Below are 26304 nucleotides of genomic sequence, written 5' to 3'. Positions count from 1 at the left end.
GTAACGGTTTACATAGAACTGAGAGGTTAAATAATGTTGGATAAACATTTACATAGAACTGCTTGCAACATAAGATAATGAGGTACATAACTATCAATGAAATATTAATAATTAATACTATAACAGAGATAAATATATATAAATATTTAGAAAGCAATTCTCATGATAGAAGCTTTGCCTACCCCTGCTCTAGCCCTAGGCAAAGCCTCTATCATGAGAATACCCCAGAGTATCAATATGTTACGGCTTACTGTATAGACTTTGAGTGTCTTTTTTGCGGGGTTTTCTGTTAGTTCACAATGCGTCTGGCTGTGGAAGATGCTTGTGTTGCTATTACTATGAGGTGATACCAGAATTTGAAAATATTTCTTGTTTGAGTTGTAAGGGAAACACCCAAGCTCCATTGTTGGGTGAATTTCCATGGATGCACAGTGTATTACAGAAATGGAGGTGCAGGATTCAGATTGACATTCTTTTCCTTCCTGTATACTTCCCAGTCTTCACTCTCATAGCCATATAGAATTAGTTGAATGAGGCTATCAAATAATTTTATAGTGTGAAACTGGCCAGCTTTTTTAAATTAAGCAGAAGACCCTTTGGTCTTTCTTATTAAGACTTTTTTTAATTGCCAATTATAAAGCAGGGAGCCAAGCTACAGAGGTGGGTGTGATGAGGAAATGTCATTTTGGCTTCCCCCTCCTGCCCCCCCAAATTCTTCTGTAGAGACGCCACTGATTTTCTGTGGCCTTAAGCAATAGTACAAGGTTTGGGGGGGTGCTGGAGGCACCCACATGCATTGGCCCCTGGGTGCGCCGCTGGGCGCGAGCCACATGAGGCCGCAAGCGGTGGCAAAGAGGAGTGGGCTGCGAGCAGCTCCCAACCTGCCCGCGGCCCAGAAAACCACACACTCGGCGGGCACGATCGAGAACGATGTAGGAGTCGGGGCCGGGACCGTGGGGTGGCCTGACCGGGAGGGTGGATTTGCAAGCCAGAAGGTTCTCCTAGGTGCTCAATCCCCTTGCCCCGGCCCTGCCGCCGCCAGATACTCAATCAGGTGGTTGAGGCAGGAGAGGTTGGGCCGGGGACAGGTCGTCTTCCGAGGCGCAGAGCGCGCCCGAGTCACGGCAGAGCCTTCTGCGCCGGGTCTGCGGGTCGGGTGGAGGGATTCTCCCGCCAGTGGACGGGGTGCTCTGCTCCCTTCCCTCCATTGGAGTTAGTCCTGAAGATTTAAGTTTCTTCAGTTCTGCTTTTGCATTTATTCTGAGCACCTTTTGGTGTCCCTTTGCCCCCTCACCAAACGTGAGGGATCCTCCCCTGACCCAGTGCCCTGAAGAAGGGAACCCCCTCAGCCTCCCCTTCTAGAAGGGGGGATCAGGACCCCCAGGTTGTCGGCCTCTTTCCCCTCCCCCCTCATTGCTGAGGAGGAGATAGATGAGTAAACAGGGGGTGGAATGAGTGGCATTGGGCCGAGGCCATCCTGCAGCTTTTAGTTTTAAGTCCTTCCCCCACCCTATTGTTAGTCTCCTTTCCTTTAAGGCTCCATCCTCTCCTCCCCGCTAGGGGCGCCTCTCCTCCTCTCGTCTCTCTCACCTGTCACCTGACAGGGGCGCCTGGCCTTCCCCTTCCACCCCTCATCTGTCACCTGACAAGGGCGCTTCCTCCTCCGCGCTCTCGCTGGTCACCTGACAGGGGTGCCTGACCTTCTCCGCCCCCTCCCCCCTGTCACCTGACAGGGGCGCTTCCGCCTTCGCTCTCTCGCTGGTCACCTGACAGGGGCGCCTGACCTTCTCCGCCCCCTCCCCCCTGTCACCTGACAGGGGCGCTTCCTCCTCCGCGCTCCCGCTGGTCACCTGACGCGGGCGTCTCTCCCTCCCAGCCTGCTCGTTTCCGCGCGGGTGTGGCTGCACCGGAAGCGGAAGTGCTTCCCCTTGTTGTTGTTCCTGTTTCGGGTCATGTGAGCGGGGCTGCGGCTGCTGTGTGTGTGTGAGTGTGAGAAGTGGAGTTGCTGCTCCGGGGCTGAGGGCGGATCTCTGGGCCGGAGCCCTCCCCCCACCCCCGGGCCGCAGCACCTGCAGAGAGCGCGAGGAAGGAGCCAGCGCGTCGGGCCCCGCCGCTGCCGGCGCCATGGGCTGCTGTTACAGCGGCGAGAGCGAGAGCTGCGAGCAGGTGAGAGGGAGGGGAGCCCCGTAAGAGGGGCGAGGAAGCCTTAGGTCCTGGGAGACCCCTGGAAAGTGAGCTCCGAGCTCGGCCTGTTAGTTCCAGCCCTCGAGCCCTTCCAGGCGCCCCCAGGACATGCACAGAGCCCTTAGAAACTCGCTGAAAGTGTGGCTCGGGGGTCTTCTGAGCAGCCATAGTGGCATACAGTATTAATCAGTTGTGAATTAGTCATGCACTTCTTCTCGTTCAAGTTATTTTTTTCGTTCCTGAGAAGGGATTAATGTTGAAAAAATGGTTCAGGTATCTCTTGTTTAGGTGCTTCAGCTATTATGAAGGCTATCTGGATGGGGGAGGTGGAATGGGGTAGTACTGATAGGATCTTCAGCAGAGCCCCAGGCAAGTGTCGCACTCGTACCACAAAGCAGGAATACAGAACAGGCAGCTGAAGAGCAAATCTTCATCAGAGCCCTGGGCAGATCTCACACTGATAATGTAAAGCAGGAATACAGCACAGACAGCTGAAGGGTAAATCTTCATCAGAGCCCTGTGCAAGTCTCACACTGATAATGTAAAGCAGGAATACAACATGGACAGCAGAAGACTAGAGATGCCAGAGTCAAGAATGTCCATAATAAATATACAACTTAAAAAAAACAGAACAAAAAACCCAACCAGAAACAGAATACTGTGTATTGGGACAAAGGAAATGAAAATGGAGCTATATCTAAGATAAGAAAGATGAAACCTTAGAATCAAAAAAAGGGCAGGTTGATATTTTGAGGAATCTAGCTAGTACTGCTGTTTTAAGATCAGTCCCTCTTCTCCCCAGAACTTCTTGTCACATGAGAGCAAGCATGGGTATTATTTTCAGAAAGCATATTCCCATTTATTATATTATTTATTATTTAAATAGTAGTGGACAATATCTTCTATTGGATATTTGGAAGTCTTTTATGCAAAGCATATCATTGGTAGTCCCTCACTGCTGAGGATAATTGCAGAGCTGCCAAATTACCAAGGCCTAGATTTCTGACAACTCTATTCTGATGCATTATGGAACTTGTGGGACGAATTTCAACTACAACTACCGCACTGCTTTGGAATGTAAATTCAAAATCGGGACTGTTCAAAAAGTCTCCCTGGAACTGGGTAACTTGGCAGCTCTGTGATCGTTTTCTATGATCATCCTATCTTTGGGTTCAAAGGTGGCTGAAGAAGCTGATCCAGGACCAACAGACTATTGCAGATTGGATCGGTGGTTCAGTCTGTAGTACGCTGTTTTTATTATTCCTGCTTTTTTACATTCTGTTGCTGTCACAGAGTTTCAAAGTGCAGATACGTCCTCCATCTGGGTTGGTCTTGGGCAGTAGTTTTCTACAAATGTGTCAATGTTGGACTGGAGGGTGTCCTTGAAGCCTTTTTTATGCTTCCTTTTTAGTATGTGCCTTGACTGAGCTAGGAGAATAAAACTTAAAAATTGATTAAATGGTCAGTTTTCTTAGTGGAAAAGCATAAACAGTGGAGTGCCTCAGGGATCTGTACTTGGAAAGGAATACGACAAGTGAGGTTATCAAATTTACAGATGATACAAAATTATTCAGAGTAGTTAAATCACAAGCAGATTGTGATAAATTACAGGAGGACCTTGTGAGACTGGAAGATTGGGCATCCAAATGGCAGATGAAATTTAATGTGAACAAGTGCAAGGTGATGCATATAGAGAAAAATAACCCATGCTATAGTTACACGATGTTAGGTTCCATATTAGGATTTACCACCCAGGAAAAAGATCTAGGCATCATAGTGGATAATACATTGAAATCATTGGCTCAGTGTGCTTCGGCAGTCAAAAAAGCAAACATAATATTAGGAATTATTAGGAATAAAATGGAAAATGTCATAATGCCTCTGTATCGCTCCATGGTGAGACCGCACCTTGAATACTGTGTACAATTCTGGTCACTGCATCTCAAAAAAGATATAGTTGCGATGGAGAAGGTACAGAGAAGGACAACCAGAATGATAAAGGGGATAGAACAGCTCCCCTATGAGGAAAGGTTAAAGAGGTTAGGGCTGTTTACCTTTGAGAAGAGATGGCTGAGGGGGGATATGATAGAGGTGTTTCAAATCATGAGAGGTCTAGAACAGGTAGATGTGAATTGGTTATTTACCCTTTCGGATAATAGAAGGACTAGGGGGTACCCCATGAAGTTAGCAAGTAGCACATTTAAAACTAATCGGAGAAAGTTCTTTTTCACTCAATGCACAATTAAGCTCTGGAATTTGTTGCCAGAGGATGTGGTTAGTACAGTTAGTGTAGCTGGGTTTAAAAAAGGTTTGGATAAGTTCTTGGAGGAGAAGTCCATTACCTGCTATTAATTGAGTTGATTTAGAAAATAGCCACTGCTATTACTGGCATCAGTAGCATGGGATAGACTTAGTTTTTGGGTACTTGCCAGGTACTTGTAGCCTGGATTGGCCACTGTTGGAAACAGGATGCTGGGCTTGATGGACCCTTGATCTGACCCAGTATGGCAATTTCTTATGTTCTTATATTCTTAACTTCAGTATTTTGAAGCCATGTGCAAAAGAAGAATGAAATGGTTATAAGATGAGGAGCAGAGGAAGAGAAGTGCTTTTCAATACTGAGGCATATGTACAGAGAAGGCCAGAAATGCAGTGGATTCTGTGGTGAGGTAGGCAGGCATTTTAGAAATATTATGGAGATTGCACTACCCCTGACCCAAAGAGCTCACACTCTGAGTTTTGAGCCCAGGGATGTTAAATGGCTCGCGTGGTATCACATGATGAGTGGTGAGAAGAGATACAGAACCAAGATCTCCAGGTTCAAAGTTGTAACCACTGCATTCCACCACCGCTATTGCAAAATATAGTATGTGTAATGGCTTAGTGCCCGATTCTAGGAAAGGTGTGTAAGGAAACTTAACAGCAGTTGCAAGGGGTGGGGGAAGGGACCAATACCTGCTGCCACCGTCCTGTTCTCAGCCATTGCCCAGCAGCTACTTCCATAAGCAGTGGCCAAATAATTGCATGGAAATGGTTTGTAAATACAAATAAACCTGCACCTCTTGTAATGGGATCAAGACATTTTCAGCACTGTACGTTCCACTTTTTAATCCAACCATACCCCCATTTGCTTTACCGTCACATGTGATAATTAATCTGCAGATGAGGCGAAGAAGAGCTCTAGTATTCAGGGTAACTGGATTATTTGCGGGTCGGGAGACCTTTTTTTTTTTTTTTATTGGACATTGCTCTTGACATTTTCAAATTGTTATCAATCCTGTCTGAATAAACAGCAGTAGAACTTCACAAATTACACAGAGTTAGGTTTTCTGCAGGGCCCAGGTGGATGTTAGGGGAAGAGAGGAGACCAGTTTCCAGCAGAGCAACACTGGCAGGTAACTTCAGGCAGTGTGCATGGCAGTAAAGATCTCCCATCACTTGTGTTGGACTCCACACTCGGTGAAGGTGGAAAGGAGTTAGAAGAGCAAAAAGAACGAGGAGGATGATAAAGAGAAAGTCAGAGGTACAGGCAGGAGCCCATCGAAATACCAAGAGTCACTGTGAGGTAAACTGAAGGTCATACCAAGGTGATAGAGGGATTGCTTGTCTTTGGTGAAAACCTTTTTGGAATTAGCCATTTTTTTCATGAATTTCCTTCTTGCAAAAATGCACAGCTTAGTTCTTGGTTTTGCTGTGAGTAAATCTCTAGTTTTTAATTCTGAAATGGTGTGGGGTTGTTGTTTGTCTGTTGGGTCTGTACAACAGACAGATGCTTCCTGTTTCACATGATGAAAGAACTCCAATAAAGTTTATCAGTAGTGCTTCTAGTTTGCTGTGAGTCTCCAACTGTTGCTGGTCCCTCAGTGCTGCCATGACTGCTACCCTGCACTCTTCTCCCTGCCCCTTCAGCTGCTGCCAACCCCGGCCTGTTGCCCCATCATACCTTCACTTGCTGCTTCTAGTCCCAAGCCATGGCTTTCTGTCAGTCTGACCCTAAATCCCACATTTTGAAGGCTTAAAATCCATTTTGTAAGGCTGTAAAATGGAGCTTGTACTTCAGAGACTTGTGTAAGATTTAGATTTATGTTTACAAAATCTACAGATGAAGATTGACTAGGCAAATAATATATTCTCAGTAGATGGGGAAGACCATTTTTTGGCATCTGAAAATATTCCATCAAACATTTTGTTTAAACAGCTCAATAGCAGAGAGATTCTTAACCTTCAGGAAATTTGTCGCTCTCGAGTTCCTCGTTTTAGGTCTGACAAAATCCCAGCAGAGAAGCACAAAATAACAACATGGCAGGAAAACTGACAAAAAAAATAATAAAAACTAAACTAGAAAAAAAGAGCAAAATAAGAATTAAAAAAAAAAAGCAAGAGCAGCAGCAACAAAAGAAAAGAATGAAAAAGTGAGGCTAGAACTTTCCCCTGGCTTCTAAAAATGCTTAACTGCCTCCTGAGCGGTCTATTTCCCAGGATTAAAAACGTCGTCTAGCTCGTCAGCATTAGGGTTGGAAAAACGTTATGAAAACTTAGGTGCCAGGCAAAATGGTTTGGGACCTGAGGAAAACTCTTCCCAAGCCCTGTAATGTATCATTTATTTTTGGGGGTTTTTATTGTGCTACTTTTTGTTCTTGCTCCTCTTCCCTCTCTCCAGCCTCACCACTTCCCCCCTGGGCCTGCGCTTGGGGTAGCGTCAGGAGCCAGGCGTGGGCTTTCTCCAGCTCTGCTGCCCTTCCTCCCCAGTGAAGTAAATTAGGTCGCTCCGTCCCATACCGGGACCCACGTTTGTAATAAACTAGAATCAAATACTGTGCGCATCCCCCGTGTGTAGAGGAGACGTTTTCCCAATCCCAGTATTGTGCAAATCGTAGGACAGGGTGGGAGGGGATGATGCCACCATTAGGGGTCCTGGCAAGAGTTCTTACAAGTCTCTAATGATTGCGTTAAAATTAGTTAAACGACGGAGGCAAGATGGCCACGGCTATCTGAAACCCTGCCAGTGCTGCCGGAGTTCCTTTTTTTTTTTTTTTTCATCTTTTCATTTACTTTGAGAGCTGCAGAAGCATAAAGGGAGACTGTGTTTTTCCATCTGAAGACAATTCCCCCCCTGCAGGCTGGAACCAGTCTCGCGAATCTGTTTGTGACTGCAGCTGCTAGTGGAGATGCCACGGCCGATTCTGCCTCTCCCGTGCCAGCAGTCATCCAGCCCTCGGCCAGGCCGCTGAGAAGGAGATCCTGGATAATAATACTGTGTAAATTGGGCTGCCTGGGGCAGGAGAATGGCCTGCCTGGGAGGTTACAACCAGTGAAGTGAGGGACCTGGGACTGGGGATTTGCCTGGCAGCGTACTGTTTCAGCAGAGACCCTGCTAAGAGCCTCAGATGTAGGCAAGTCCCCTATTAAATATGCAGTTGATGCAAAGGTCTATGGGGGGGGGGGGTCTTGAGATAAAATCTTTGGCTCATGTGTGAATTGGGAACAATAAAAAAAAAAAAAAAAAAAAAGGAAACTATTGAGCAGCAGATTGGGTGGTCCTAAACCGTGAGCATGCATTGATTAAGGATGGTTAACAGTTAGGCATCTTACACCTCTGCTTTCATGCAGGCTTAGTTGAAGGTTGCACGTCCTGTTTCTCCTTATGGTAATTCCATTGCTTTGGAAATGTCACAGTATGATCCTCCTATCCAGTGCTACAGATCAATGTCAGACGAGGTATTGGGATTTGACATCCTGCCATTTGCTATTTTATCCAGAGGATGGGTTCTCATTCTTACTGAGGAAGAGAAACAGGTTCTCTGTAACCTTTTTTTGTTGTGGGGCTTCCCCTCTATTTCAAGCTTGTTGGCATGTAACCTGTTTCAAGAACTTTAGAAGATATACAGAGATCTTCTGAGGACGAGCCATATGTGTTTATATGCTTTAGGGCAGAAGAGCCCCGCCGGATGCAGACCACTTCTAGTCTCACAGATCTTAGTGTCATTACAGCACTTGTCCCACTTCATGTCATGAGCGCATGTTACAGAGGGGGGTAGGTGAGGTATCCGGAGTCTCTAATGTATGATACAGGATATTCCTAGTAAGCCTCTGAAGAATGCAAGAAGAGGAATGGTGGACTGTAGCAATCTGTATGCATAACTTGGAAAACACAATAGGGTTAGCAGAATGAAAGCTGTAGAAGAGACAGAAGTAACAATCTCAGCACGAAACGAATGCTGAGTGGCAGATCTTTAGTAAATAGGACCAATTTGTCTTGTTCTCATTTGACCGACTCCCATTCCCTGGTCATGGTGACATTTCTTTGAATAATGGAAAGTCTCTTGATCCGTGATGAAGAAAGCCTGAAACTTTTTGTGCTAATTTGCTTTAGATTATAAATTAGTGTCATCGGGATCTAATAAATTGTAATATTATCAGAAAATCTCGATAGTGTTAAAGAAGCTGCCTGGACATAAGAGCAGAGGAGCAGGGAGAGAGCGATGAGAACAGCAAGATAAAGACAGGCAGGTGGGAATGGAGGAGAAAGGCGAGGAAACCCGTAAGCCAAGCAAGGAAGACCTTGGAAGCGGTGGATGAGATCGTGGTAGCAGAAGAAAGCTGTGTTAGGAACTGGGACGCAGATGAGGACCTTGCGTTGGTCTGCACCTTCTCTCCGAGTCCAGCCAGTTTAGTGTAATATTCTGAGAGCGCTGTACTGGGTGAGGTTGCAAAGGCCATTCTGACTGCAGAGAGGAACCAGAGGTGTTGGGTACAACACCTGTAATGCATTCAGGGTATGGAGCTGCGGGGGGGGGGGGGGAGGGTAGAATGGGGAATGGGAGGTAGCTGAAGGGAAAAGAGAAGCCTTTGGGAAGAGGGGGAGAGAGGAACAAACCAACAAATGGAGAACAGAAAGAGCTTAAACCAGAAATAGTTTAAACCTGCAGCAAACGCTGGAAACTGTTTCATTAAAAAAGTATCATTGGTGTGTCAGTTTTTAGGAAGCACCTTCCTGGCCTTAAGGTATGTTTTATTGATATGATTTATATATTGTAACCCGCTCTAAATACTATCCCCATCCCCTTAAGGCTGATGTAGGGCCAAATCAGTGCCTGTGTGCTGGGGGATGGGCTCTTGCCTTGAGAGCAGCCGCTGACGTGTCCCGAGTGCTCGTCGGACATGGAAGGGCCTCGGCCACTCCGGGATTTTCATTCTCTTCCGCAGGATACCTGGAGTTGGGTTTTAAACAGAGTCTGGCAGCGAGAGCCACACTGTAGGATTTTCCAGGATTGGCAGAGCCAAAATCCTCAGCAGCCAGGGAAAAAAAAATCGTTGTAACATTGCCTTTTTTTTTTTTTCCCCTTTATATTTTGGCAATTTCTGCTCTACTTTTTCCCTCCCCTCCAGCCTTTCTCTCCACCTTCTTCTGTGGCCGTGGCCAAACTGTAGCTGACCTGGCAAGAGGCTGAGGTGAATGAGTGGTGTGGCTCCTGCTGAGTAGCAGGGCAGTACCGTGGGGTTAGTGGGGAAGGCTCCAGTTACTCACTCCAGCAGGCAGCAGGTTTGGAGATTTCACAGGCTGTCTTGTTGCACTCCCATGGTGGTTATGTGCATGTGTGGCGAGCGTCCTGCCTGCTCCCATCCCCATCTGCACCCCCTGTACAGTGCCTGGGTGCCACCTTGGTGGGGTCAGACCACATGTCCCTTGAGCCTAGCATCCTGTCTTCCACAGTGGCCAGTCCCTAAATGTAGGGTCAGTTTCTTGCTGGTCTCCCTGAGTCACCTGGGTTATAACTGTTGATGGACTTTTCTTCCAGGAATTTGGCCAAACCCTTTATAATATAATATAATATATGGGATATTGATAACTTGTGAGATCTGATATACAGTAATAAGAATAGAGTTAGTTCTCAATAAGAGAAGGATCAGAGATCATAGTTGATTGAATATCAATGGTGGTGCTGTGGTATTTGAAAACAACAAAGAACAACCTGCATCTAGTTGAGTCATTTTGTACTGGATGTCATTCTAAACATAGTAGAAATTATTGGAGTTTTGAAACATAATATTTGCATAGAAGGGCACAAAAAAAACGGAGGAGGTTGGCGGTTCTATGATTATAACATGCCAAATGAGGCAGGGTTGCCTACACTATTACATGAGACCCTTCCAACCCTTCTACAAAAAATGTTTTTCTGGTTACAATTCATAAAGAGAATTCCACAGTTCGTGCAGGTGTAAAAATTTTTTTAAAAATAATAATTAAAAATACAAAAGCTCAGTAATAGTACACCCATAAACGTTTTTCACAGTGAGTGAACCTTTTTGGTTCCTTTTTGATTTTTTGGATTATTTAACACTGTGTATGTGGCATTGATACGTTCAAACCCTTTATAAGCCAAATTATGCTACTTGCCTTGACCACATCTGGCAACGAATTGCACAGTTTGATTGTTAATTCATTTTGTTTAGAATTATCTACAGTCGTGGCAGTTTACAAATTAAACATACATAAAATTAAATACAATACAAACAAATTACATATATGGCCTGCATCCCCACGTAATCGTCAGTCTGCATTCTCTTCTCCAGTTTGTTTTAAATCTGCCACCTGTTAGCTTAGAGGAAGGTCCCCAGCCCTACTCTTATTCAAAAGGATAAATAACCGTTTGCTATTTACCTCTTCCACGCCTCTCGTGATTTTATACACCTCAGCCATCTCCTCTCCAAGCTGAACAGCCCTAACCTCTTTAACCTTTCTCCATAAGGGAACTGCTCCAACCCCTTAACCATTTTGGTCGCCCTTCTCATAGAAACATATATAGAAACATAGAAATGACGGCAGAAGAAGACCAAATGGCCCATCCAGTCTGCCCAGCAAGCTTCCCTCATTTCTTCTCCCATACTTATCTGTTTCTCTTAGCTCTTGGTTCTAATTCCCTTCCACCCCCGCCATTAATGTAGAGAGCAGTGATGGAGCTGCATCCAAGTGAATATCTAGCTTGATTAGTTAGAGGTAGTAGGGGTAGTAACCGCCGCAATAAGCAAGCTACACCCATGCTTATTTGTTTTTACCCAGATTATGTTATACAGCCCTTATTGGTTGTTTATCTTCTCCCCTGCCGTTGAAGCAGGGAGCTATGCTGGATATGCGTGAGGTATCAGTTTTTTTCTTCTCCCCTGCCGTTGAAGCAGAGAGCTATGCTGGATATGCATCGAAAGTGAAGTATCAGGCACATTTGGTTTGGGGTAGTAACCGCCGTGACAAGCCAGCTACTCCCCGCTTTGTGAGTGTGAATCCTTTTTTCTTCTCCCCTGCCGTTGAAGTTATGCTGGATATGCGTGAAGTATCAGTTTTTCTTTTCCCCTGCCGTTGAAGCAGAGAGCTATGCTGGATATGCGTCGAGAGTGAAGTATCAGGTACATTTGGTTTGGGGTAGTAACCGCCGTAACAAGCCAGCTACTCCCCGCTTTGTGAGTGCGAACCCTTTTTTCTTCTCCCCTGCCGTTTAAGCAGAGAGCTCTGCTGGATGTGTGAAGTAACAGTTTTTCTTCTCCCCTGCTGTTGAAGCAGAGAACTATGCTGGATATGCATTGAAAGTGAAGTATAAGAATGGAGTGATCAAGCTAGTTGAAAGGCATCAGGAATAGAGGAAGGTGGAGGTAGTAATTTGGATATTTGGTTTGGGGTAGTAACCGCCGTAACAAGCCAGCTACTCCCGTCTTTGTGAGTGCAAATCCTTTTTTCCACATTTCCTCTTGCTGTTGAATCTTAGAGTGATGTTGGAGTCACAGTAACCATGTGTATGTTTATTGACTAAGGGTATTGTCTCCAGGCAGTAGCCATCATTCTGGCGAGTCACCTACTCTTCATTGGCGGCCTCTTGACTTTATGGATCCACAGTGTTTATCCCACGCCTCTTTGAAATCCTTCACAGTTCTGGTCTTCACCACTTCCTCCGGAAGGGCATTCCAGGCATCCACCACCCTCTCCGTGAAGAAATACTTCCTGACATTGGTTCTGAATCTTCCTCCCTGGAGCTTCAAATCGTGACCCCTGGTTCTGCTGATTTTTTTCTTATGGTAAAGGTTTGTCGTTGCCTTTGGATCATTAAAACCTTTCAAGTATCTGAAAGTCTGTATCATATCACCTCTGCTCCTCCTTTCCTCCAGGGTGTACATATTTAGATTCTTCAATCTCTCCTCGTACGTCATGCGATGAAGATCCTCCACCTTCCTGGTCGCCCTTCTCTGTACCGCTTCCATCTTGTCTGGCCGCTATGTCCTTTTTGTGATTTTATTTATTTATGTAAAAACTTTTATATACCGACGTTCATAGACATGTCACATCGGTTTACAAATAACAGGGGATAAATATTGAAATTGAGGGGGAAGGATAAAGTTACATGTAACAGTGGAATAAAAACTTGGAAGAGTTGAAGAAAATGGTCAGGTGACCTAAGCGAGACAGGAGTTAAATAGATAGCGCAATAAATTATAGTAACATTATAATAACATATTATAATAAAAAATTATAATAAGGAGTTAAATAGAGCAATAAATTATAATATTGTTTGTAAAGTTCTGGAGGGGGAGGTAGTGAGGGGAGGAGCTATAGTGGGGGAGCTAATTCCAGGGTAGGCTAATTCAAGTGCAGGTTAATTCAGGTATAGGCTTGTTCGAACAGCCACGTCTTAAGCTTTTTTTTGAAGGTGGCAGTGCAGTGTTCTAAGCAGAGATCTGGTGGCATAGAGTTCCATAAAGTTGGACCTGCTACGGTTAGTGCCCATTTTTTTGGTAGATATGAGTTGGGTGATATTGTGGAAGGGAATGGCTAAGGATCCTTTGTATGCGGTTCTGGAGGGTCTGTTGGAGGTGCGGTATTGGAAGGATTTATTTAGCCACGTGGTGTTTTGATTATTTAAGGTTTTGTGAATAATTGTAAGGCTCTTATAAATGATTCTCAAAGTGATCGGGAGCCAGTGGTGGTGACCAGAGCCGTGATCAGGAGCCAGTGGTGGTGACCAGAGCCGCAAACAATACTCAGGTGCAGCCGTGCCATGGATCTATGCAAAGGTGTTAAGATCTGTTTTATTCTCCATTCCTTTCTGAATAATTCCTAACTTTCGGAACAAGGAGATAGGGGTCGACTGTCTCACTTTTACCAATGGTGGGTCGAGATCACTTCAGACAAATGGGTACTGGAAGTCATACGAGAAGGATATGCACTGGAATTTCTGTAAAAAGCCTGTAAAAAGTTCTTGTTTTCACTTTGTTACTTGTTATTTGCATTATATTCCTCTTTGCTCTGTCTCCGGCTCCCTCTCGGCCTCTTTCTGTTCATTGCCCTTCCCCAGTACCTGTTTTTTGTACTTTCCACCTTTTAGTTCAGATGTAAACCGGTATGATGTTCTCCACTAATGTCTGTATATAAAACTTTAAATAAATAAAAATTTCGCAGCACTTCTCGGGATGTATTTATGATGTCTCCTTGCCACTCCCAGCACAAAAACAGGCAGTTTACTCTTTTAAGTCTCTTCAGGACGAGGGTGGTAATTCTAGTATCTATGGCCCAGGAAAATACAGGGCATTATTTCATCGTACCCAAGAAGGGAAGTTCATTTCACCCCATCCTGAACCTCAAGAGTGTCAACCATCACCTACGAGTGAGTCATTGATAATGGCTGTACAATCGGGAGAGTTCCTAACCTCCCTGGACCTATCAAGGCTTACCTACATATTCTAATCCATCAAGAACACCAACACTTCCTTCGCTTTGTGGTACTAGGTCACTATTGTCAGTTCTGAGCACTGCCCTTTGGCCTAGCCACTGCCCCTAGAACATTTTCCAAGATTATGCTGGTAGTGGCGGCAGCATTGAGAAGGGAAGGAATCCTGATACACCCGTACTTGGATGACTGGTTGATCCGGGCCAAGTCTGTGGAAGAGAGCCTCTGGGTGACTAACAGGGTGACCTCTTTGCTTCAGGAACTGAGTTGGGTAATAATCCTGGACAAGAGCAGTCTCAAGCCTTCCTAGTCCTTTGAGTATCTGGGAGTCCAGTTCCACACCAGGCAGGGCAAGTTCTTCTTCCCGACACATGGATAAGGAAGTTGATATCCCAGGTGCATCGGTTGATGAACACAATACATCCGACAGTATGGAGCTATCTCCAAGTTCTCGGCTTGATGGCGGCAACCTTGGAAGCCGTGCCATGGGTGAGAGCATACATGCACCCATTTCAGCTCTCGCTGCTGTCACGTTGGAACACACAGTCTCAAGACTATTCAATTTGGCTCCACTTACTGATGGCGGTCTGCTCTCACTTCCAGTGGTGGTTGCAAGAGGCTCATCTGAACCAGGGTATGTTACTGTCCTCCCCGAACTGGCTGGTTCTCATAACAACTGTCAGGAACTCACAGCCAAGGGCCATTGGATGGAAGAAGAGGCCTTCTGGCACATCATTCGCCTAGAAGCCCGGGCAGTAAGGCTGGTGTGCTTACAATTCAGCCATAGGGTCAAGCAGTCTGCATAATGTTGGACAACGCAAAGACGGTAGCCTACATCAACTGCCAGGGAGGAACCAAGAGCCAGCAAATGTCCTTATAGAGTGGGCAGAAATACATGTACAGATGATATCAGCCTCCCACATTGCAGGAAAACACAAGGTCAGAGCAGACTTTCTAAGCAGGGAGAGTCTTGATCCAGGAGAGTGGGTGTTGTCAGACAAAGCCTTTCAACTGATAGTAGATCACTGGAGCCTCCCGTCCATTGAACTGCTGGCCGCATTTCACAATGCGAAGGTTCCCCGATTCTTCAGTCGCAGAAGAGATCTATGGTCCCTGGGAATCAACACCCTTGGTCAGCTATGGCTGGAAGAAGAGTTATTGTATGCCTTCCCTCCTTGGCCCCTGCTGGGCAGGGTCATTCGCACAATTAAACACCACAGGGTGTAGCTCCAGATTGGTCCAGGCATCCATGGTATGCGGATATGCAGAGACACCTGGTAGAGAACCTTTGAGTCTCCTGCTGCAGCAGGGACCAGTCCTTCATGAGGATCCGAGTCAATTCTATCTTACAGTCTGGCCCTTGAGCGGGCTTGCCTGATAAAGCGAGGATATTCTGTGGTGGTAATCGTCACCTTACTTCACGCTCAGAAGTTATCCGCGTCCCTAGCGTATGTGCGGGTCTGGAGAGTATTTGAGGCCTGGTGCGAGGAACGCGGTGTCGTCCCCCCCCCGTCCCCCCCTTGGGCAGTCAGAATTCCACTTATTCTGGAATTTTTGCAGGACGGCTTGAATAAAGGATTGGCTCTTAACTCCTTGAAGGTCCAGGTAGTGGCTCTCTCCTGTTTCAGGGCTGAGGTGAGCAGAGCTTCCCTGTCGACTCACCCAGACGTGGTCTGTTTTCTAAAGGGAGTGAAGCACCTTCGGCCTTCCTTACGGTGGCCGGTTCCCTTGTGGAAGCTTAATCTAGTATTGGAATACTTGCAGGTCTTGCTTTTCAGCCGCTGCGCAGTTTTTCCTTGCATTTATTAACCTTGAAAACTGTGTTCCTGGTGGCTGTGTGCTTGGCGCATCGTCTCTCTGAATTGCAAGCATTGTCATGTCTGTACCCGCTCCTCCGGATGACTCCAGGAGCATTACAGCTTTGTACCGTCCCATTCTTCTTGCCCAAGGTAGTCTCAGAGTTTCATTTGAATCAGTCCATTTCGTTGCCATCCCTAGATAAACTCAAGGATACGGAGGAATATTGCCTCCCCCGTCATTTGAATGTCAGTAGACGTTTGGTGCGGTATCTGGAAGTTTCAGAACCGGTCCGAAAGACGGACCACCTGTTTGTCCTTCACGGTGGAAGGAAGCGGGGTGAATCAGCTTCACGGGCTACCATAGCTCGCTGGATTAAGGAGGTGGTCATGGGAGCCTATGTGGAGGTAGGAAAACCATTACCCTTTCAGGTTAAAGCTTATTCCACTAGGGCTCAGGTGGTCTCATGGGCAGAAAATAGACTGCTGCCTCCCGTCAATATCTGCCGAGCGGTGACGTGGTCCTCCTTGCACACCTTCTCCAGGTTCTATCGCCTGGATGTACAGGCCCAGGAGGACACAGCCTTTGCAAGGGTGGTATTAACCGGATCACAGGCAGCTTCCCGCCTCAGTCAGGAGAAGGTTTTGTACATCCCATTGGTCCTGAGTCCATCTGGCTACCCGCTAGGAAATGGAGAAATTACATATAAGAATCTACCTTATAAATGGGCTCTGAACGACGGCCCGCAAATGCGCAGTAGAGAGCAGCTCTACCGCGCATGTGCGGGCGAGCACGTCGGTCAGAGCCGTGCGTGCCCGAAAAAAAAAAAATGGCGCTGGGGCCGCAGGAGCGGCGGCGGCGAGAAGCAGGAGTGGGAGGAGCAGTAGCAGCGGCAGCGACGACAAGCAGGAGTGGGAGGAGCAGTAGCGGCGTCGCGCACGCGCGCGCGGGAGGGGACACCCCCCCCCCGGAGATCTTCCGCCTGCCGGTTGTGGATGATCTTAAAGGGGAGGGGATTGAGAGAGGGGGAGTGACTGAGGAGAGGGAGGAGAGAGGGAGGGAGGGGGAAGTTGAGAGGGAGGGAGGGGAGGAAGGGGAGAGGGAGGGAGGGGGAAGGGGAGAGGGGGAGGGAGGGGGAAGGGGAGAGGGAGGGAGGGGGAAGGGGAGAGGGAGAGGGGGGGAGGGGAGAGAGGGAGGTGAGGGGGGGGAAGGGGAGAGAGGGAGGTGAGAGGGGAAGGTGAGGGAGGGGGGAGGGGAGGGGGGGGGGGAGAGTGAGGGAGGAGGGAGAATGAGGGGGAGTGGGAAGGAAATGGACAGAGCCCGTTGTTACGGGCTTAACGGCTAGTATAAGATATGCCATACAGGGTCAGACCAAGGGTCCATCGAGCCCAGTATCCTGTTTCCAACAGAGGCCAATCCCGGTCACAAGTACCTGGCAAGTACCCTAACACTAAACAGATCCCATGCTACTGATGCCAGCAACAAGCTGTGGCCATTCCCTATTAATTAAAAGCAGTTTATGGACTTCTGCTCCAGGAATTTATCCAAACCTTTTTTAAACCCAGCTACATTAACTCCCTAACCACATCCTCTGACAACAAATTCCAGAGCTTAACTTTGCGTTGAGTGAAAAAGAAACTTTGATTTAAATGTACTACTTGCTAACTTCATAGTGCCCCCTAGCCATTCCATGCCCCTTATCATTTTGGTCGCCCCTTTCTGTACTTTCTCCAGTGCGGCTATATCTCTTTTTGAGATGCAGCAACATTTAGCTTTCATTTCTGATAGGTTCTTCAGTTGCTACCGCCTTGCAGGAACTCAAAATTTATATGTCAGCCATCTCAGGATGGCTACATCAGAACAGACTCTTCCTCAATATTAAAAAAAACCTGAAATCTCTATTTTGAGATATTCCAAAACTGAAGTTTTTCCAGCTTTTTACTTTGAAAACCAGGATATCATAGTCCTTGTTGCATGTGATCTGGGCATCATGCTAGATATCAGGTTCCCAATGAAACCTCCTGTTAAAAAAATGAGTTAAGTCTAGCTATTACAAACATAGGGGCCAATGCAGCTGTAAGCTAGCCACTGCGCACAGCCTAACGGGATTAGACGCACATCCATAAGCCCCAATCCAATACGGTGTTTATCGCATCCAAACACTGTGTAGCTAATAGCGCTCATCAGATGGAAATCCATGTAAATCAGGCTGTTAGCTAATCCCTACGATCCAATAAACTTACCTGATCATTTTGTTTTCCTCGGTGTAGACAGATGGATTCAGATCAGGGTACTTATATTCATACTGGGGATAGTGTATATGATTGGCTGAGTACAGTTACCGTTACCTGTTTTTTTAATCATATTTTAATCAAGTTTTTTCGCTAGTATGACCACAGTGGCTTTTTTAAGAGAATACTGGAGGGCTGAGGTCACTGCAGGGGTGTACGTAGGGTGACGTCAGCTTTCAAATCTGACTCTGTCTCCATCTGCTGGCAAAGGTGCATAACCCATTGGTCCTGAGTCCATCTGTCTACACTAAGGAAAACGAAATTATGCATTATTTATTTAAAGAGTCTTCCATACCGCTATTAGTAGAGACATCATAACTGTTTACAGCGAAACTATAGAGTGGAAAATTACAAAAAACAGGGAAATGGGGGAGGGGATACAATGAACCAAGAAAAAGCGAGAACAATCGCAACAGGCAAACTTGAAAACAGTAAAAACAAGTGCAAGAGCAATTATAACATGACTATGTACAGGAGGATAATAGCTGGGGTAACAGAAGGGAGCAAGTAGGCAAGGGGGCTGTTAAGGGTTTTGGGGGGGGTTTTATCAGGTAAGTAATTTCTCCATTACGTTTGCTACTCTCCAGTCTTCAAGTACAGAGGCAGATTTAAAAGGTGCTCTTCTCCTTTCTGATTTCCTTGCTTCTCCAAAGCCGCAGAAAGGCTGCCAGATTGTAGGTTGGACAGCTCTGCTGTGCCCCTGAGCCTGACACCTGTTGTCAGGAGATGTGACTGCTTGTGCTCCGTCCCCTCACCTTTGCCAGTTTTTCTCCAGCTTGGGGTCTTTTATGTTAAACTGCCACATGTTTTAATGGTTCCTGGGTCTGTGTAGCCGGAAACGATGGTCTCAGTTTCCTGGTTTAAAGAGCAGGGAGCAGTTCTTGTATTAGGGGCTGTGGCTGAAGCGAGCTGTGGGATCTGTAATGGGAAGGTTTAGTGATGTAGGCTCAGTTGTCCTGTTCAGACTGCCTGGTAACTGGACTTAGTATGTTTGTTTGGTTTCAGCAGGGCGGTTTCTAAATGCTTTTAAATGAATACAATTGTTTTCTCTCTCTCTCAGGACCGGGAAGAACGGAAGCTACTGCTAGATCCTGGCACAAACCCCTCCAACAAAGTGACAAATGGAGCTGAACCAAATTATCCCAACCTTTCTTCCACTCGGACAGACGAGCAGGCCATGCTGTCGTCCATCCTGGCCAAGACAGCACTGTGAGTACCTTGTGCCTGCTGGGAAGGGCTCCTTGGGGGCATCGGTTTTACCCTACTATAGTTACTTTTTTTTTTTGGACACGGGACATTTTCTTAAACGAGAAACCTTAGACCAGCTCCTTAAACTGTCCAGCAGGACAGGGGTTAGAGATCTTCAGTACCATCAGTGCTCTCCCCCCGTCTCTGAGCTCCATCAGCTGCTAAGCAGACTAAGACCACGGTTATCCAGCTCTAACTGCTTAATTGCTAAATGTTAGTTCCCCTCTGTCTTTGCAAGCTGTTTTGCAGTTCAGGTGCTAAAATGGGTGGCCAGGTCTCCATCCCAAAGGTGAAAGCATTTTTGAGGTAATGGTAACAAGCACAGTAGTTTTGTGCTAGGGTTGCTATGGTATGAAGAGATGTTTATTGTGTTTATCTGATTACGTGTATATTTACATTGATTGTGTGTTAATTCTGAGCCGCTCGGGCCAGGTCTGGTATCTGATGTGTGGTATATAAGAAACGAGAAAGAAAGAAAGAATCCCTGAGATGAATTAATGAAAGATTTCCGGATCCTATGAAAGACCCACCCTGCTCCGATAAGAGGGAAAATGAATGCATCAGACGTGGCCACGGTTAAAATAAACGATTTAAGTGTAGGGTACAATAAGTAAAGGGGGGGGCTGCATGTGGGTGAGCTGAGGGGAGTGGGAGAACTGCTGACGGCTTCTCTCTCCGTCCTCCACAGGAATATCATCGACGTGTCGGCTGCAGACTCCCAGGGAATGGAACAGCACGAGTACATGGACAGAGCCAGACAGTACAGGTAGGTACTGCAGGGTCCCTGCCGTAGCAGAGAGGACTGTGCAGGGGGGGGGGAGGAGAGATTTGTGCAAGTCAGGCAGCAGCAGGCCAACATCCCCACTGCCCTCAAGCAGTGCCAAAGGGCTGCCAAGCCCTAAGACATCTTATTAGTCTGACAGATTGGCCAAAATCTGCTGTGCCTGACCTCTGTGACCAGTTAGCTAGCGGGCTGGCCCTGCCCGTGTGCTGCGCTCTAAAGCCTTGTTCATCGTGTTTTGCACTCTTGATGACAGCAATGTGTAACTGGTAAATGTTGAGAGACCGTGGGCTTAGAGGTCGGTGTGAACAGGAAAGTAACTGACGTCTATGGAACAAAAAGGGAACGGCAAGCTTCCCTTCTCCTGTTTTTTAGGAGAGGCTGAGGAGAAAAGCACTCTGCAGTCCCGCTATATGCACCCAGAGTGGTAGATATGGGATCTGCAGGTAGAAAATATTCGACAAGAAATAATAAAAAAAAAAAAATAATAATAGTTCCTAAGAAGCTTAAGTGCGCTGCTGTGCACATTATTTATTTATTTACTTAGCACCTTTTTTATACCGACATTCGTGGGTACATCACACCGGTTTACATCAAACTAAGAGAAAATACAGCGAATGAGGGTTTACAATGAACTAGGTGAAATAAATACAGCGAACCGGGGGGGGGGGGGGGAGACAGCAAGGGGGGATAAACAAGGCAAAAAGGCATAACGAAAGGATGGTTCAATAGGGGCAAATAACAAGAAAATATCATTAAAGCAGTTCATTTCTTTGTAAATGGTGAGCAGAATAAAAGCTGGTTCTCAGTACTCGTCAAGAGTATGGCTTGGGTCACCTTATGGGAGTTACTGAAAGACCCTGTTCACAATATTTCTGACACATTCAGGGACTTCGATTCTCTGCCAACCTCATCTTCCCATCTCATGACTTTCTCCCTCAAGCTTTGTAGTAGCATCCCCAGAAGGGACTTGTATGCTGTCAAAAACTCACGGAGAGGGGTGCCAAAATGTTTGGAAGACTTGGATGCTGATCGCAGATTTTTAGGTGTCAGATGAATGTTTTGGTTTTTTTTGTTTTTCCTTTACTTTTTTTGTTTTGTATGTTTGCTTGTTTTGCGCTTCATTTTTTTTGTTTGTTTACTTTTTTGTTTTCTCTGCTGTCCCCATCCCTCCAGCCTTTGCCCTTCTCAGTGGCCTGGCAGCGGCACCTGGCTGGGGCTGGCTGCAGCGGTGGAGTACCCACGCCTCCGGCTCCAGCTTGCTGCACCTTTGGCCTGGGCCAGTGGCAGCAGCAGGCACCAATTTCCAGGTGCTCTGCGGTTTTTCCTCTCTTGATTCTGGATTGTCTTTTTCTGTATTTGTTTTGTATTTTGGGGGGTGTTTTGCTCCAATAAATTATCACAACCTATTTAGATTCCACTTTACATCAGATTCATGCAGAATGAGTAGATGTGGCCTGAGGTATGCAAGGAAATTGTTGTGTGAATTATGTGAACAGATTTCATGAAATGGCTGTGGGGGACTTGTACCTGGGTGCCCTTCATAAAGTTCATCTGTTTTAATGTGAAGAGAATTGGGAGAGGAACAAGAAAAGTCGGGGAGGGAGTGGAATAATCTGGTAATAAATGAAGAAGCCAATGTCTCTATTGAACCCCTTCATGACATTTCATTTTCAGTTTTTATGTTCCTGAGAAGGGAAGACCTGGGAACTTGGCGGCAGGCCGATCGGGTCGGCTGGGGATGCGGCAGAGGAAGCTTGCCATTATAACCTCTGTTGTGGGGAGGGGAGAGAGTTTGTGGTTGCATTTAGAGCCCATGATAAAGAGGTCTGGAAGGAGCATTGGTGCATGGCTCCCGGTCTTAGGATCATGGCGAGGGTTTTAAGAAGCCCTGTATTTGTGGAGCGAAGGTTCCTGGGGTGGAATTGAAAGTGTAACGCCGCAATCAGCTAGTCAATTTTATCAGTGTACAGTGTTTTATGAATGGTAGTTAGTCTTGTATTGAATTCTATATGGGATGGGCAGCCAGTGTAGCTCTTTGAGGATAGGAGTGATATGGTCTGATCTTTTACTGTTTGTAAGTGTTCTGGCTGCTGCATTTTGTAACAGCTGTATTGGCCTTAGAGTGGCTGCAGGGAGGCCCAGGAGAAGGGCATTGCAGTAGTCCAGTTTTGAGAAAAGTAGTCCCTGAAGTACGGTTCAGTAATCTTGGGTATATAGAAGGGGTTTGAGTTTGTTTTTTTTTTAAGTACCTGTAGTTTGAAGTATCCATCTTTAATCAAGGTATTGATGTATTTTTTAAAGTTTAGTTCGCCATCGAGTACAACGCCAAGACCTTTGACTTGTAGAGACAATTAGATTTTTTAGTTGTAATGATTTGAGGTCTGGGCTGAGTGCTGAAGTGAGTTTATTGGATATACGTATATATAGGATTTCAGTTTTGTTTTGATTGAGTGACAGGGACATTTGTGATAGGAGCTGTTTTATTGTTGTAGGTAGCTCTCCTAGAGTTTCAGGGTGTTCTCGGGGGTATCTTTTAGGGGGAGTAGAATTTGAACGTTGTTGACATAGATGAAGTAGGTTAGGCTTAACCGGGTCAGAAGTTTACAGAGGGGTAGCATGTATATGTTGAAGAGGGTGGAAGATAGGGATGAGCCTTGTGGGATGCCATGTGGGAGGGGTATTTGTTTAGATTCTGTTGAGTTTAGTCTCACCTTGTATGATCTCTCTGATAGGTATGAGTTGAACCAGTTGATTGGGATGTCGCATAAGCCAATTTCTTTCAATCTGTTTAACAATATTTTGTGGTTGATGGTGTCAAAGGCTGCAGAGATGTTAAGTAGAATTAGTAGGTAGGATCAGCCGTTGTCGATTACTCTCAGGATTGTGTCTGATAGGGAGAGTAGAAGTGTTTCTGTGCTGAAGAATTTCCTGAAACTGTGTTGGCCCGGAAGTAATATGTTATGGTTTTCCAGGTGTACGGATAGTTGTTGATTTACAATTTTCTCTAGGATTTGGCTATAAAGGGAAGGTTGGAGATGGGCATGAAGTTTGCTGGATCGGATTCCTCAAGTTGTGTTTTTTTAAAGATTGGCTTAATAACGGCACATTTAAGGGTGTCTGGGAAAATGCCTTGTTCGAGTGATAGGTTGACTATGTCAGCAATGGGCATGGCAATGATGTTAGGAACTTGCTTCAGGATTTTTATTGGAATGGGATCGAGGGATGTGCAGCAGGATTTATTTTTCGGATGATTGCTTCAATTTCGGAGGAGGCGACGTTCTCAAAATGTGGCCAAATGTTCGGTATGCTTGATATCTTTGTAGTTTCCTCGTTCACGTGGGGATTTTTTTTGCAGTTAAGTCCGATATTTTGTTGCTGACGTATTGGGCTGGTTCTTCGCAGGTTTTCGTGTGATTGGAATTTCTGGGTGGGTTTTGGGTTGGATGTGTGAGGTCTTTGACGTATGTGAATAGGGTTCTGGGATTAAATTGATAGTCATGTATTTTTCTTGCGTAGAATTCTTGCTTGGCTTTCTCAATGTCTGTTCTGTATATGTATAGGATGGTTCTGAATTTGTCTTTTAGGTAGGACGTAGGGTTTCTCCTCCATTTTTATTCAGCCTGTCTTAGTATGTGTTTGATTTTTTTAAATTCTGGGGTGTACCATGGGGCTTTAAATTTGGTGGACGGTTTGATTTCTTTCTTGATGACTGGGCATTTTGTCCTTGTGATTTCTGCATTGATGGAGATCCAGGAGTTTACAGCGGAGTTAGTGTCGTTTTTTTTAAGGATTTAAGGGACTCTGGTAATATTTCAATTAATTCTTCGGTGGTACACGGTTTGTGGAATTCGATGTATTTATTGAGAGTGTTTGTTTCCATGATGGGGTTTTCCAGATGTAAATGAGTTTGTATGAGATTATGATCTGACCTTGCAATACTGTATGCATTGGGTGGGTCGTTGTTTGAGATTTTATCATTAATAAATATTAGGTCAAGTGTGTGTCCTGATTCCCGAGTGGGTGTTTGTATTATTTGTGTAAAGCCGATTGCTGTCATGGTATCCAAGAGGAGTTCGCATGTGGTTGAGAGAGGTGTTTTGTCCATGTGAAAGTTGAAGTCACCCAGGATAATTGCAGGGATGTCCATGTTAACTTTGCTTGTGATGGCTTTAATTAGTGGGGACAAGTTGTGTTCGAGGAGTCCTGGTGGGGCATAGAGCAGGAGAATTTGTAGATTCTTTGATTTGAAAAAACCTATTTTGAGAGGTTAGAGGGGCTTGGGTACATCCCACTTGTCAGGACTGATCTGGGATATGAACAGAAAAGAAAAACCGGTTCTTACCTGCTAATTTTTGTTCCTGGAAAACCACAGATCAGTCCGGAATCCCGGCCCATTATAATGCTTTTCGAAAGACCTCGCCTGATTCTGGATGCTCCTGGTGATGCAGACTTAGGTTGTGTGCTGCAGAATAATATTGTATATACTTCTCACTTGTTCAGGGGTCAGTTTGGTTGGCCCCAGCTTTTTTAGAGGAAGAGATCCTGGAGGTTGGGGTTAGACATCTTGGCTTGGGTACAGGTCAGTACTGAGGGGACTGCAGGTGGCCCTCTGGGATATGTCGCAGTGCCTCAAAGCTTTTGTTCTCTGCCTCCCTCTGCTGGTGGGGATGCATAAACCCACTCGTCTTGACTGATCTGTGGTATTCCAGGAACAAAAATTAGCAGGTAAGACCCAATTTTCCTTTGGATGTTACAGGCTAGTTGGTCTGATCTCAGTGTTGGGTGAATCATTGTGTCACTACTGAAGAAAAGGAGAGTCTTGAATCCGGCAGGTGGAAGGAGCTAAGGGAGCACGGAGGCTGTTAACTCTGAAAGGATAGAGATAAGTGGATATATCTGGAGATTGGGACGAGTCTGTACAAAAAGTCATATGAGACAGGACTTAAGGACTTAAATGAGAGGAGAAAGAGGCAGGATATGATAAGAGACCCCAAAGATATGAATAATGGACGAAGAACCAACATGTTTCAGTGGAAAGGAAGTCATGATAGGAGGCTCAAAGAGAGGAATGACTTGGGAGATTCAGAAAACATTTCTTCACTGAGAGGGACCTCCCAGTGAGGTGGTGGAGGCAGACTCGGTAACAGAATTCATGGAAGCAAGGGATAAGCACAGAGGAGCCTTAGTTACAAAGACCTGAAGGTAAAGCCGGAGATCACCTGGGGTCTGTCGCATTGCAAGAGGGGAGGATATTCAGCAGACTGAGCGGGTCTTCCCTGCTGTTGTACTCCACGCGTCTCTTGTCTCTCTTTCCTCTCCCCTCTGCAGCACCCGGCTTGTAGGGCTGAGCAACAGTCTTTCCCATTGGAAGAAGCTGCCTCCGCTGCCTTCCCTGACCAGCCAGCCGCACCAGGTGCTCGCCAGTGAGCCTGTGACGTTTGCAGACATACAGCAGGTGAGTGCCAGGCTGAGCCATTCAGACCTGAATTGTCAGGGCATTTCAGGTTCTGCCGCACAAGGCAAAACATGTTTTCACTTGCTGGCTTTCCTTCCCTGGGATTAGTGGATTACTGTTGGGGAAGAGGGGAATCAGTCAGAACCAGTTCTGTCCTACTCTCGAGCATAAAGAGAGAAACTTCAAAGCCATAATCAATCAAATAGATGTCCCATGCAGAAAAAAGTAATAGTTTAGTTAAGCAAGTTAGACAGATCCCAGTGCAAGTTCCCATTCTCAGCGGCTCCTGCTTCAACAACTCCCTGAAGGCTGAGGTTTGCTTTGTCTTTGTCTTTCTGTTTATCTGCTCTTTCAACACTTCCTTCAGACAGAGCTGTCTTTAGTCAGGCTACACTTCAAACAAATAAATCAGTCCTCCTCCTCCTCCCCCTGATGATCATCTCTAGGCCCTCCGGTCAGAAACGCTGCATCCCGTAACTGCTTTAGTTTTACGCTCCACCGTGTGGTGATGGGGAAGGGGGATGTGAAAAGACCGGCGCAGTGCCATCAAAGGAGACGGGCCCTGGCCAGGGTGGGCACCGGGCTAAGCGGTGGTCTTTGACCTTTGGCAGGATCCTCTGTTACCCTCCAGGTCCTATTCCCCCTGAGACCTTGCCACAGGAAGGGGGAAATGTGACCTGTGTGCAGAGAGGTTGTCGCTCCTTTTCTCTTCTCATCTCCTCCACTTCTGTCCTTTTATTTGGCTCTCATCGGTCCTCTTCTTGTCCATCCTTTGTAGTTGTCTTATTGTTGTTCGGGCCATGCATTGCGGCTTGCGCCTCTCTGCGGCGCTGT

At 46.1% G+C, this 26304-nt stretch overlaps 1 protein-coding gene across 1 annotated transcript; it reads left to right on the top strand.

The window, feature by feature from the left end:
* Positions 1–1865: 1865 nt before the first annotated feature.
* Positions 1866–25470, top strand: LOC115091810 (ragulator complex protein LAMTOR1-like; the record flags this gene model as incomplete). The annotated part of the gene is given in 4 exon segments (XM_029602035.1): positions 1866–2166; positions 19044–19192; positions 19920–19997; positions 25344–25470. Coding segments are annotated over 4 exon segments (396 nt in total), but the record flags the coding sequence as incomplete, so codon positions are not given.
* Between the last annotated feature and the right edge of the window lie 834 nt (positions 25471–26304).

This window comes from Rhinatrema bivittatum, chromosome 5, assembly GCF_901001135.1.
Source record: "Rhinatrema bivittatum chromosome 5, aRhiBiv1.1, whole genome shotgun sequence".
NCBI lineage: Eukaryota > Metazoa > Chordata > Amphibia > Gymnophiona > Rhinatrematidae > Rhinatrema > Rhinatrema bivittatum.
The sequence above is the reverse complement of the archived record's forward strand: the minus strand, read 5'-3'. Positions and strand labels throughout refer to the sequence as shown.